The 12,616-nt window shown below is 41.8% G+C and overlaps 1 protein-coding gene across 2 annotated transcripts in view; it reads left to right on the top strand.

Moving 5' to 3' along the window:
• The window catches only part of chchd6a (coiled-coil-helix-coiled-coil-helix domain containing 6a), a 75,201-nt gene that overhangs the window by 10,624 nt on the left and 51,961 nt on the right, over window positions 1-12,616 (top strand). For both annotated transcript variants that reach the window (XM_034295704.1, XM_010891485.3), the window contains exon 4: window positions 304-448. In XM_034295704.1, coding sequence (XP_034151595.1) covers window positions 304-448 — 145 coding nt within the window. The remainder of the gene's footprint in view (window positions 1-303; window positions 449-12,616) is intronic.

Here is a 12,616-nt window from a genome sequence, read left to right as displayed (position 1 = left end):
GTGAAATAGCATTTGATCAATGAAATCTAAAGCTTTTATCACATTTTGCCAAGCGTTTTGCCAAATGCAGGGCTTTGAAATTCTCGATTGCCTAGTGTCTTTCAAACACTGACCTCTAATGGAAACCCTATATACCAATTTGGGTGAATCTTTTTGTAATTACAATTTCACGAAACAAGCCTCAAACCATTTAGGAAGCCTTGTTTGCCCTTCTCTGCAGAAGTGCAGCATTATAGGACAGGCAGTTGTTTTAATTCAAACAGTTATATGTCGATGGTCGGTGTGGGTTTGTGTGTTCCACAGGTACGAGCGACAGCAGACAGGGGTTCAGGAGGAGTTAATCAAGGGGGCCCGGCGGGAGAGAGAGGCAGCCAGGACAGAGATGAGCAAAGCACTACACAGAGAGAGGCTTCAATCACACCAGGAGGGGGAAAAGGCTAAACTACTGGTAAAATCATGGTCTCACTTTCTCTACAACTCTCTGCCTGTCTTTCTCTCCGTCTCTCTGCATGTCTCTCTGCCTGTCTTTTTCTTGCTGTCTGTCTCTCTGCCTATCATTTCTTTGTCTCTGTTTCTCGGTCTTTCTCTGTTTCGTTCTCTCTGCCTTATCGCAGCTTGTTTAATTTCTTCTGTCTCAATACCTGCATTTTTATTTCTATTCCACTCTCACCTTGGAGACTGTCAATGTGTTCAGGGAGTGTGTCCGGTGCAGTATGTACAGATCAAAGTAACAATAATTCAAACTTTCTCCAGTATCTGTCTCTGTTGCTACATGTTTGTGTGGGACATTCTCTGAATCCGCAGTCAATGCAGTGTCCAATATCATACGATAGGTGGAGCCATATTACTGTCTTGAAATACTAGATTGCAGATACTGGTGCATTTCTCGTCTTCTAACCATAGAATCACAGGAAAACCCGAAACACTCAGTAAAAAGTGTCTGTACAGCTTTGATGTGGCTATTTTCATGTGCATGAACAGGTTCTGCATACATAGTTGTGGCCCATCCACAGGCTGTCATATGTTCATTAATATATTTAGGTCAGTGAATAGAACTGTTTCCAGAGTGTTGTTGGTTGAATCCAGATCATCAACACAACCAGGTGTAGGGCAGTGACGACCAGGTGACCGCAGGAGTCGTGTGACAGAAAATAGATTAACCAGGCGAACTTTGGACAGGGACAGCTAGCAGTCCTCAGGCCAGGTAGTTCTGAGATGTGGTCCAAGGGCTTCGGTCCTGAGATCCAACCAGAGACCAGTACATCCATTTACATATGACATATTCATGTCACAACCACATTAATAATAAAATATGCAGTCATTTTTTCATTATCTGCCTCGAGTCCCCTCAGGCTTCTAGGAAGCCTGGATATGTTCTTCCTTCACACATCACAAGGTGAAAATTTGACAGTGCTTAAATTGCTTCTTTTGGATTGGACCAGTAATTTCATCCCACCCCCCCACCACCAACAAACACCCCTCTACCAGTCCTTGATGTATCTCCTCCCCAGCACCCCACCCTCTTACCCTCCCTCACTGACTCATCACCTCCAGGTCTGAGTTATCTTACCGTGCGTGAGCGGTAAATTGCACCCAGAGAGTTTCCCGGGGCTTTAGATAGGAGGGGAGCGCATGTTTTACACATAGGCCCTTTTAGTAAGGCTGCACAGAGAAGTGTTGTGATGGCTGTTATCTCCGCTCCAACACACGCCGGACACTAATAGAAATTTGTTGGAGAGGGAGCGTGTAGGGAATGCTAAAACAGCCCTGCATCCCGGGCCGCTGATGTGAGGGAAGGGGTAACTGGTAATTGCAGTCCCCCATCACACCTTTCTTCCCCCTTCCATCTCCTCGTCTCGTTTCTGGTAATGTTTGAAATGGGGGTGCAGAGGGGGTACCAAGCGTCCGTCAGGGGCGGCCGTGGGAAATCAGCTAATTGAATCACAGAAAGTGTGGGAAATTGGCTTAAACCGAAATGCGTTGTGTTGAAAAACTGTTCAACCTGTTAATCTATTCAAAACATCTATTTAAAGATGAACGGAACTCGGGGACAATATTCAGGTTTTGATACACAATTACTCATTATCAGCCATTCAACTCTGCATCAGTGATAATATGGAATATAGTGCTTAAAAAATAAATATCACAAATATGAACCCGATCACCTACGGTCCAAATGAGCGCCAGGTGGGGCCGAGCCCGATCATCTATGGTCCAAACAGGTGCCAGGTAGGGCTGAGCCCGATCGTCCATGCAACAATGCTTTATGCAGGGGTTAAATTTGATTTTGGAAGGTGAGGGAACGCTTGACCCTAACCGGGTGTGGAGGGTCGGTAGCTTACCATAAGAACATCGCCGTCCATATTAATGAGAGGATCACATTTGTTTAATACACAACCAAGGCACACAAAATAATTAAATATGTGGTAAGTTAGAACTGTAATCCTTTTCACCTAAGCACCATGAACAGTGCCAGAACACCATACATATACCCATTATATTATTTAGAGCAGCTGTTCATTTCAAAAGCAAATGCGAAGTTTATATTAGATATTAAACAGAACTACAGTAAACAAATTCAAATACATTCCAGTACAGGCCTTTACTGTATATTTGAAATATCTCAAACCGATGTTTTCTTTGTTTTTAATTTATTTAATTGGCTTTCACTCTTATACTAATAATAATACAAAGTCACAACAAAATACCCTTGAAAATAATCAGTCAGCAAATTCTGCTCTCCTCTTCTGTCCATCTCTGTAAGATACAGTAAGTTGGAATGATCAGTTATTTTACCTGAATAGCTAGTGTGGTACACTGTTTGCATGTTAAATATGGGATTATTATATGTATTATTAAAAAGTTATGTTCAACTGGCTGAATTAAATTCACAAGCTGACGCAGGCTACAGCAATGGACTTAATCACCAAGCCACAAGCTAATGTTCAGCCATGCAAACCAACTACTGTAGATGGCAAGCTCCATTTGAACATAATTCGATAAACAAACTTGGACATTATGAGGGGTGAATTGTGGTGGTGTTACGGATAAGACCAAAGCTCCAAAGCGTGTAAGGCTCCAAAGGCAATTTCTGCCAAAACCTTGTGCAGAGGCCAGTATCGTTTTCAGAGAATTACGTCATCCATGACATACGAGGCCTCGGTTTCTGTAGGAACCCGTGAATAGCTGGTTGCGCATTTCGGTTGTAGATTTAAGGAAGCAAACTTCCGATTGTTTCGTGGGTCGTCGTTGTTGGTTGTTGCGAAGTAACAGGCACAATCTCAGTCCCCAGTTAAAGAAGCACTTTTATTCCCCATTTGAGCCCCACACAAATGTTTTACCTCTTTATTTTAATTATCCTGTTTACCCAACCTTTTAGACAACATAGATGCCTGCGTTTCGCGCTGAGCTTTCTTCCCTACCACCGGGAAAGACTGGGCCGCTCACTAACAAAGCTGAAACATGATTGACTCTAAAGTTGACGGCGGCAGAAAATGTGGTTCAGTCGGGGAGTAAAACGAGCAAAAGATGGCCATTCAAATCACGCGCTGTTATTTATTAAATGGGTTGTTTTATCCTTCCGACTTTTAGAGTGCCAGAACGCTGTTTCGGTCCGTTCTGCCCAATTTTAACCTCTGGTTGCATGTGTCATTGGCCTAATACGTACATTACGTTGCTACCAAATGTCATTAGGCATATTTAACTAATGTATTGTTTTATTGATAATTTTACAGGTAGACAGTGGTGAGCTGTCGGAATTAAGTGCTGAAACGTGTTCATAACAAACCAGAGCACCTCATAAACTGAATGGCATTCAGATGAAAACATCATGACTTGGGTTCTAAGATTAGGGTAGTTAGATGCTAAATTTAAGCCGACGGAGATCCTGGGTTAGTCCAGCGGTGTAGTGGTGTTTGGAGAACCGAGTATGCTCTAATTTTGACAAGTTACTTTTTGTCTAGCAGCTATATGGGCATTATCCTAGTAATGGTCATTGCATTGTCAGATCCCTTCTCTTTCTAACAGTGATTTCAGGCTGGGTGTTTTGTAAAAGCACTTTGTAACAACTGCCGATGTAAAAAGGGTTTTATAAATACATTTGATTGATTTCTATGTCTGTCCATGAAACCGCTCTACTGTGGATTGCATTTCCTGCTTGTTTGCTACGTTCGCCTATATCCCTACCGCCGTATCCCTACCGCCGTATCCCTACCGCCGTATCCCTACCGCCGTATCTCTAACGCCATATCCCTACCGCCACTTATAATGTGAATGCAAGTTTGTCAACAGTGTAAGTGAGTCATTCTGATGTGTTCCATGAGCACTGTTTATTGTTAAATCCTATAGCTCTCCGAACTACCTAGACACTTTTCACAAACTGAGGTTTAAAAAGTGAGTATATGCAATGTCAGAAAATGTGGTTACACCTGCATAGACCGCACCACTGGGCAGGGACACCGACAGGAATCCAGGGACCCGGGACAGAATGGAACGTTTAGGACTCAAACCACAGTTAAAAAAATAATGATAATAATGTCCAAAAAACAGGTCATAAATGTTTAATGTTTTCATTCATAACTAGGCCACATTCAAATCACTTTGTTTTCAACAAAGGCTATTTTATTAGGCTATGTCACATCATTCATAACGTACTCAGTCACAATCAGCCATTACTTAACTGCTACACATTTTCATGTTCTCTTTTGGATTTGTCCTTTCATTTCTGTGCTCCTTGTTTTGGTTGCGTGGTGGCATTGTTTTAGCCAGACAGCTACTGCAATGGTGGCAATGAGCATTTGGCAATTACTCACAGGTCAGAAAGCGGTTCCGCACTAATGCCCGATAGAGAATGACGTTCAGAATAAAAATAATGAAAAATAGAATTACCTGAACTCACTCAGAGTTCGACTTTTTCTTGGCCTTGCTAATGTAAGCTTAGGGTTCCCGTTAGCTAGCTATAGAGAGTCGGTCTGAGTCTTCTTAGACAGTTTGTCGTCCTGGTGTCTCGGCTGCCGTTATAGTTTCTTACAGTAAGCGAACTACGCTCCCTGTGGACAACAAAGTTGCGTTGGCACTGGTGTTAGTGTGTCACTCTGATTGGGTGTATGTGTTAGGATATCACTTATTGGCTGTTGGTAGAACAAACTATTTTTACAGAAAAAGTTTGAATCATAACACTGTATTAAAAAAAATACAGCAAAGAGAAAAAACATGAATCCCTTCATCAATGCAATTATCAATATAGTTATCGTCACCTATATTGATATTGTGCCATGAAATGAAATGCCTTTGGCTGTGTAAAGTCCCTATTCAGTCTCGCTAGAAATTGCTCAGTTCTTATGACTATTCCAGTTAGTAAGTTAGTAGATAATAGTACTCCTATTACTGGCTAATAAGCTGTAAAAACAGCCAGTGGCAAAAGCCATACAGTTCATAGATGCAATTTGTGGTGGAGGTGAACTCAATAAGAAATGTTAGTCAGTTTAACACAATGCTTAATGGTGTCTAGTGAAATATCCAAACTTGACGTAATGTGAAAGCATAACAAAATGCATGATCTAATGTCGAGATGCTATACCGACACTAGCACACTTAGAGCTCTGTGGTGTAGTGGTTGAAGACACAACCCCTCACGTGGGAGACCCGGGTTCGAATTCAGCGAGGACAGCAACTTTCTCTCTCTTAATCGTGGGCTGTCTGAACTAGGCTTTCCTGGTTCCTTTTCTGGTTGACTTATCTGGACACATGCATAAATGTTAAATATCAGCCACATTTGTTGAGAGAAGTAAACAGTTTAAATCACAGAAATATAATAATTGTGAAACCATTCATGCAATTAAAATCAACATGTGGATAAAGATAGTATACCCTTAGCTTTAAATTACATAAAGTGGCTAAAATGAAAGTCAGGTGCACCAAAACAGGTACAAATTATTACAAAATCCTTATAGAGTTACTTGGGAGGGCCAAACCTTCCATAAAGATTGAGACGCTGTAAAATGCAAATAAAAACAGAATGCAATGATGTGAAAACCATTTATCCATATATTTAGCTGAAAATAGTACAAAGACAACATATAACATGTTAAAACTAAGATTTGTCTTTGTTTTTTGAAAAACACATGCATATTAAACTTTGATGCCAGCAACAAGTTTCAAAAACATTGGGTCAAGGGCATGTTTACCACTGTGTTGCATCACCTTTTCTTTTAACAATACTCTCTTTTAACTATACTGTAAGTATTTGGAGACCAATTGCTGTGGTTTTAAAAGTGAAATGTATTCCCATCCTTCCTTTATAGGATTTTATAAGAGTTCAGGGTCTCCTTGGTCGTATTTCTGTTTCATGATGCGGAAAATGTTTTCAATGGGTGACAAGTCTGAATGGCAGGCAGGCCGGTTTAGCAATCAGACTCTTTTACCCTGGACCCATGCTGTTGTAATAGATGCAGAATGTGGTTTGGCATTGTCTTGATGAAATAAGCAAGGCCTTCCCTGAACAACACATAGTTTGGATGGCCATTTTCTTAGTTGCATCTCGGAGCAAAAGCCATTGTCCGCAGAGAGCTTCCAAAGCATCAGAGGGATCTCATTGTTGAAAGATATCAGTCAGGAGAAGGGTACAAAATTATTTCCAAAGCATTAGATATACCATGGAACACAGTGAAGTGAAGTGACAGTCATCATCAAGTGGTGAAAATATGGAACAACAGAGACATTACCAAGAACTGTACCTCCCTCCAAAATGTATGAACAGACCAGAAGAAAACTGGTCAGGGAGGCTTCCAAGAGGCCTACAGCAACATTAAAGGAACTGCAGGAATGTCTGGCAATTACTGGCTGTGTGCTACATGTGACAACAATGTCCTGCGTTCTTCATATGAATGGGCTATGGGGTAGGGGGGCAAGACGGAAGCCTTTTCTTACAAAGAAAAACATCCAAGCCCGGCTGAAGTTTGCAAAAACAAACATCAAGTCCCCCAAAAGCACGTGGGAAAATGTGTTATGGTCTGATGAAACCAAGGTTGAACTTTTTGGCCATAATTCCAAAAAGAACACCATACCCACAGTGAAGCATGGTGGTGGCAGCATCATGCCTCTGGGCTGTTTTTTCTTCAGCTGGAACCAGGGCCAATTTTGGCACAAAACCTTCAGGCGTCTGTTAGAAAGCTGAAGATGAAGAGGAAGTTCACCTTTCAGCACGACAATGACCCAAAGCACACATCCAAATCCACAAAAGCATGGCTTCACCAGAAAAAGATATGGCCCAGCCAGAGCCCAGACCTGAATCCAATTGAATATCTGTGGGTTGATCTGATTTTTAACATTACACAACTTTTCAGGTATTCTGTCCCAGCTTTTTTGAAATGTGTTGCTGGCATCAAATTCAAAATCTGCATGTATTTTTCCAGATACAATAAAATGTCAGTTTCAACATTTGATATGTTGTCTTTATACTATTTTCATTTGCTTATAGGGTTTTCATGATGTGCACATCATTGCATTCTATTTATATTTACATTTTACACAGCGTCCCAACTTTTTTGGATACAGGGTTGTAGAAACGTAGTCAGTTTTAATCTAAACCTAATGTATGTGTGGTAACACATTATGCCAAGATTAAAAGCCCTAACCAAGGCCTTCAAAAGAAACTTTAGACGAAAAGCTGAACAAAGTATTATCTTAGATATCTTGAAGAATCCCAGGCCAACATCAAGAGCTTTACAAGCCTCTCTTGCCACAATCAATGTCAAAGTGCATCTGACCATAGTCATAAAACTCTGCCCACATGGGAGGTCAGCCAAGCAGAAGCTTATCAAGACATGACTGACGTTTTCCAGAAAATACCTGGGTAAAAACTTAAACAATGTACCCCCTCCCCTCACATCACACCATGTTTGGCAAAAATGAAATTACCTTCAAATGGAAGAGCCTTATACCAAACACAAAGCATTGAGGTTGAGGCATTATGGTCTCGGGCTGCTTGGATGCCTCAGGACCTGGCCAACTTCCAATCACTGCTTCAACCATGTATTCCATATTGTACCAGAGAATTTGTGAGGGCAATTTGAAGCCATCAATCAATAAGCTGGAGCTGTATCGAAAATGTTTAACACACAAATAAAGCTTGTTAGAAATCGGCTGTTTCGTATAGTGGTTGTAATAATTAATACAGCGCAACCTACAGAGAGATAATCTAAACAGAGAGGTTTCTGTTGTTCTCATTATCTAGGCACATTCACCTACAATGAAACATACATTCAGATTGTAATTGTTAATGCTCAGATTCCACAAGCTACAAAAGATTGTTTCAAAATGAAAAAATGGAGGGTTATGGAATGATCGAGTCTAATCCCAAATAACAATCCTTTTCAAAATGCTGTGTGGGGACTTAAAAGGTAATGCCTGCAGGAAAGCCCTTAAACATGAGTCAGTCAATTCCACCCAGTCGATGTAAAAGACTGATAGACAGTTAGACAAGAATTGACAATAAATGTCTAGATTAATTTAAACCCAAAGGGAGCAACACCAGCTGTTGAGGCTAGAGGTGTACTTATTTGGTCTTCACTACGAAACATGCATTTCTGTAGATAATCTTTTTGTAATTTGTTAATTTAGGCTACCTGTATCTTTGAGTGGTGTTGAAGTAAAGATTTCATATCCATGATTCCAAATATGTTAAAAAAGACAACTTTGCACAATGTGTACAGTATACACCAACCAGTCAGAACATTATAACCACTGACAGGTGAAGTGAATAACACTAATCATCTCGTCATCATGGCACCTGTCAGTGGTGGGATATATTAAGCAGCAAGTGAACATTTTGTCCTCAAAGTGGATGTGTTAGAAGCAAGAAAAATGGGCAAGCATAAGGATCTGAGCGACTTTGACAAGGGCCAAATTGTGATGGCTAGACGACTGGGTCAGAGCATCTCCAAAACTACCGCCAATTGTGGGGTGTTTTTGGTCTGCAGTGGTCAGTACCTATCAAAAGTGGTCCAAGGAAGGAAAAGCGGTGAACCGGCGACAGGGTCATGGGCGGCCAAGGCTCATTGATGCATGTGGGGAGCAAATGCTGACCCATGTGGTCACATCCAACAGACAAGCTACTGTAGCTCAAATTGCTGAAAAGTGAATGCTGGTACTGATAAAAAGGTGTCAGAACACACAGTGCATCTCAGTTTGTTGCATATGGGGCATTGGCCACTTTCAGCAGGATAATGCTCCCTGCCACAAAGCAAAAATGGTTCAGAAGTGGTTTGAAGAACACAACAACGAGTTCAAGATGTTGACTTGGCCTCCAAGTTCCCCAGATCTCAATCTAACCGAGCGTCTGTGGGATGTACTGGACAAACACTTCTGATCAATGGAGGCCCCTCCTCGCAACCTAAAGGACTGCTGCTAACCTTGGTGCCAGATACCACAGCACACCTTCAGTGGTCTAGTGGAGTCCATGCCTTGACAGGTCAGGGCTGTGTTGTGGTACATTTGAGAAATGTATATTCCATTGCCTGGTATGTAAATATTTTCTTTTATTGTGACACACATGTCTGTATAAATATCAGAGCATCACTAGGTACTCTGACCATCTGTTCTTCTACCTAGACCAAGAAGGGTGCCAGTCCTTTGTTCCTTAGGAATGTGGTCCTTGGGGGGAAGTAAGGTCAGTTGGCCCCTTTAGGTAAACACAACAGTAAACATTATGGCAGGAAGGATAAGGTGGGGGGACAGCCCGCCCTTTGGGTAAAACCTATGTGACATAAGACAGATGGGCAGCATCTTACCACATCCCTTTTTCCCCTATACGTACTGATGATTGTCATGTATTAAATTAGAGACTCCTCAGATGATTATTCTGTGAGCATTTGATGCGTCTCTCTATTTGCAAATGAACTGTAAATTATGCCAAGAGAATTTTGCCTCTGTACTTCCTTCTTTAAGAGTTCCGATCAATGGAATTGCCATCACAGCTGTTTTGGTCGCAAAAGGGGGATCTACACAATATTAGGCAGGTGGTCATAATGTTATGGCTGATCGGTGTATAGCTAGCTTGCAAAGGTAACATTAGTCTAATTGCACATTTTGCTGGCTCATTATCCCCAGACACAGCATCATTAAAATGACTATTTTAATACATACATTTATTTTATATAAACCCAATATAGGCACCACATATTTAATGATTGACTGCTGTAGGAGGTTCTTACTGAGTGTTGCAGTGTTTGGTTTTTGACCTTGTTAATTTTATTGATTTTCCAGGTGCTTCTGGATTCTTTCTGGCGAACTTGAGTGACTAGTGTGATGATATTGTATTGGAATTTGTACGGAGATGTTGATGATGGCTGACCCTCCATGTTAGTGAAGGAATTGTGGGGTTGTAGGGTATTTATTCATGCTGTTGTTTCTTGCTTGACATGCTCCCACAGGCTCTGGCCTGGGTTTGGCTCTGTGTATGGACCCAAATCCAAGAGATCCAGGATTAACTGTAGCTCTGGCAAACCCTTTCCACTGCTCTGCTCCTCTCACCGTTACTAATGACAGAGTCCGTCCACATGAAATCAATGATTCGGATTAGGAGGCGTCATGACTACTAGGCTCATTTCACAGGGATTATTGTTTGTGGTAGTGTCACTTCACTGTGACCATGGACCAGCTAGTCCAACCTGTGTCTCTGACTGGTATTTCTTCAAAAAGCCTCTTCATCAGCTCGATAACTGCAATTACACTCCTGTGAATTTTTTCTGTCTGGGTAAAAGAACAGAAATGTGGTTATTATTTCATTGAGGTTCTTGGGTGTAGTAGTTACAGAGCCACTGGATGTGGAGGCCACTGGATTTGGAGGCCACTGGATGTGGAGGCCACTGGATGTGGAGGCCACTGGATGTGGAGGCCACTGGATGTGGAGGCCACTGGATGTGGAGACTACTGGATGTGGAGGCCACTGGATGTGGAGACTACTGGATGTGGAGGCCACTGGATGTGGAGGCCACTGGATGTGGAGGCAGAGTGTCAGGGCCCTTCTTTCATGTATATCATCTGTCACTCCAGCCTTTTGTCTTCAGCCCGCTAAACCACTGGAACGCTCCCCCCTAACCCCCCTCCCCATCTGCCAAGGCCGTGGCTGCTCTGTGCCCTATGAATGCTCATTGTTAATAGTAAAATCTCCAGAAGATTAATTTCACAGAGAGCAAGAGGGAAGAAAGAAGGCAAAAGGGATTTTGTCTTTTAAAATGTATTAATGCCCTTTCACAGTCTGTTGGCAGAAAAAGGTGATAAGTAATATTAGCAGACAGTGGATTCTTCCTCCTCGCTGCTTTTTACAATTAAAAAAATCCATCTATTAGCAGCCCCCCAGCTTTTCCGCTGATACTGTTTTCTATGATTTCTCAGCTGTTTTTGCATGTGAATGACTACATTCATCACAATAAATGCAACATGAGTACATCAAGTAATCAAGTCTGTATTCATATGGCTTGCTCTAAGAATGTTTTTCCTCTCTTAAAAGCAAGTGTTTTTTGGCTGATGTTCAGGGTGTCAGATGTTTTCAAATGCCTCCCCCCTTGTCTTTCACGTGTCCTTTTAGCATTAAGTGGTTGTAAACTTTTTAATTTTTTTACCAAAATAATTAACATGTAGTTAATTTGCTGCTTTTTAAATCTATGACAAGGTTAACTGCTGGCATTGCTCCTATTCCCATCCAGCCAATATTTTCATAATACACCTCCTCATCTCAACACTAGATGGCAGTAAAAGTGTTCTGTATCCCAGCTCTGGGTCCATGTGCCGAGTGTAGGCCTACTTCAAACAAATGTTATGATATGACTCCATGTTAAGGATCATAAGGATGTCTGTACAGCAGGCTAAGCCATTTAGCTCCATTATAATGTGTGTGGTGGAGTGGCACAGGACAGCATGGTGATGGTACACTCTAGTCCAGTGGAAGATGGATGAGGGATTTGTAGTGGCAAGCTGCTGTGTGAGGCAACAGATGTTCCGTTTGATTGGAAATCCTTACCTTTCCCTTTATATTACTTGCATTTCCTCAGATGTAAGGCTCTTGTCGCACAAAATAGCATCCCATATTCTACATCAATTTATTGGATTTCCTAGAAATTGCAACAGCTGTGTGCCGAGCCCGTATAGATACAGATCGACTCTAGTTAGGCATATGGCCGCATGCTTCATTACCATGGCTCAGATGCCTACTATATTGTACTATATTGTTAGCATTTCTGCTTTTGGCTTGGTTTCATACAGAAGCCTTGTTAGAAGTTGATGCAAATGGGTGTTCAGAGCAAAGCAGTGAAAGCTAGCTGTCTGTTGTGACGCAGTCGTTTCCAACAGTCTTGGACTGTACCGTTATAGGGTTAATAGGAAATCGATCACACCAGATTGAGGACACATCTATGGGTAGAAGTCCCAGGGGACACTTGGCTGTCCTCTCATAGTGCTGACCTGCCAGGCGTGACAGATTGAGGGGCCCTTGGTTCTTCTATAAGATGGCAAGGAGCTACTAGTTATCATGTCCTCAGATTCCCTGTGGTTTGATGGCTATCCCAGGCAACCCTCTGGAAAAAAAAATCAGTACAATTCAGTTCAAACACAAACAACT

This window comes from Esox lucius, chromosome 12 (genome assembly GCF_011004845.1).
Source record: "Esox lucius isolate fEsoLuc1 chromosome 12, fEsoLuc1.pri, whole genome shotgun sequence".
NCBI classification, from domain to species: Eukaryota; Metazoa; Chordata; class Actinopteri; order Esociformes; family Esocidae; genus Esox; species Esox lucius.
The sequence above is the reverse complement of the archived record's forward strand: the minus strand, read 5'-3'. Positions and strand labels throughout refer to the sequence as shown.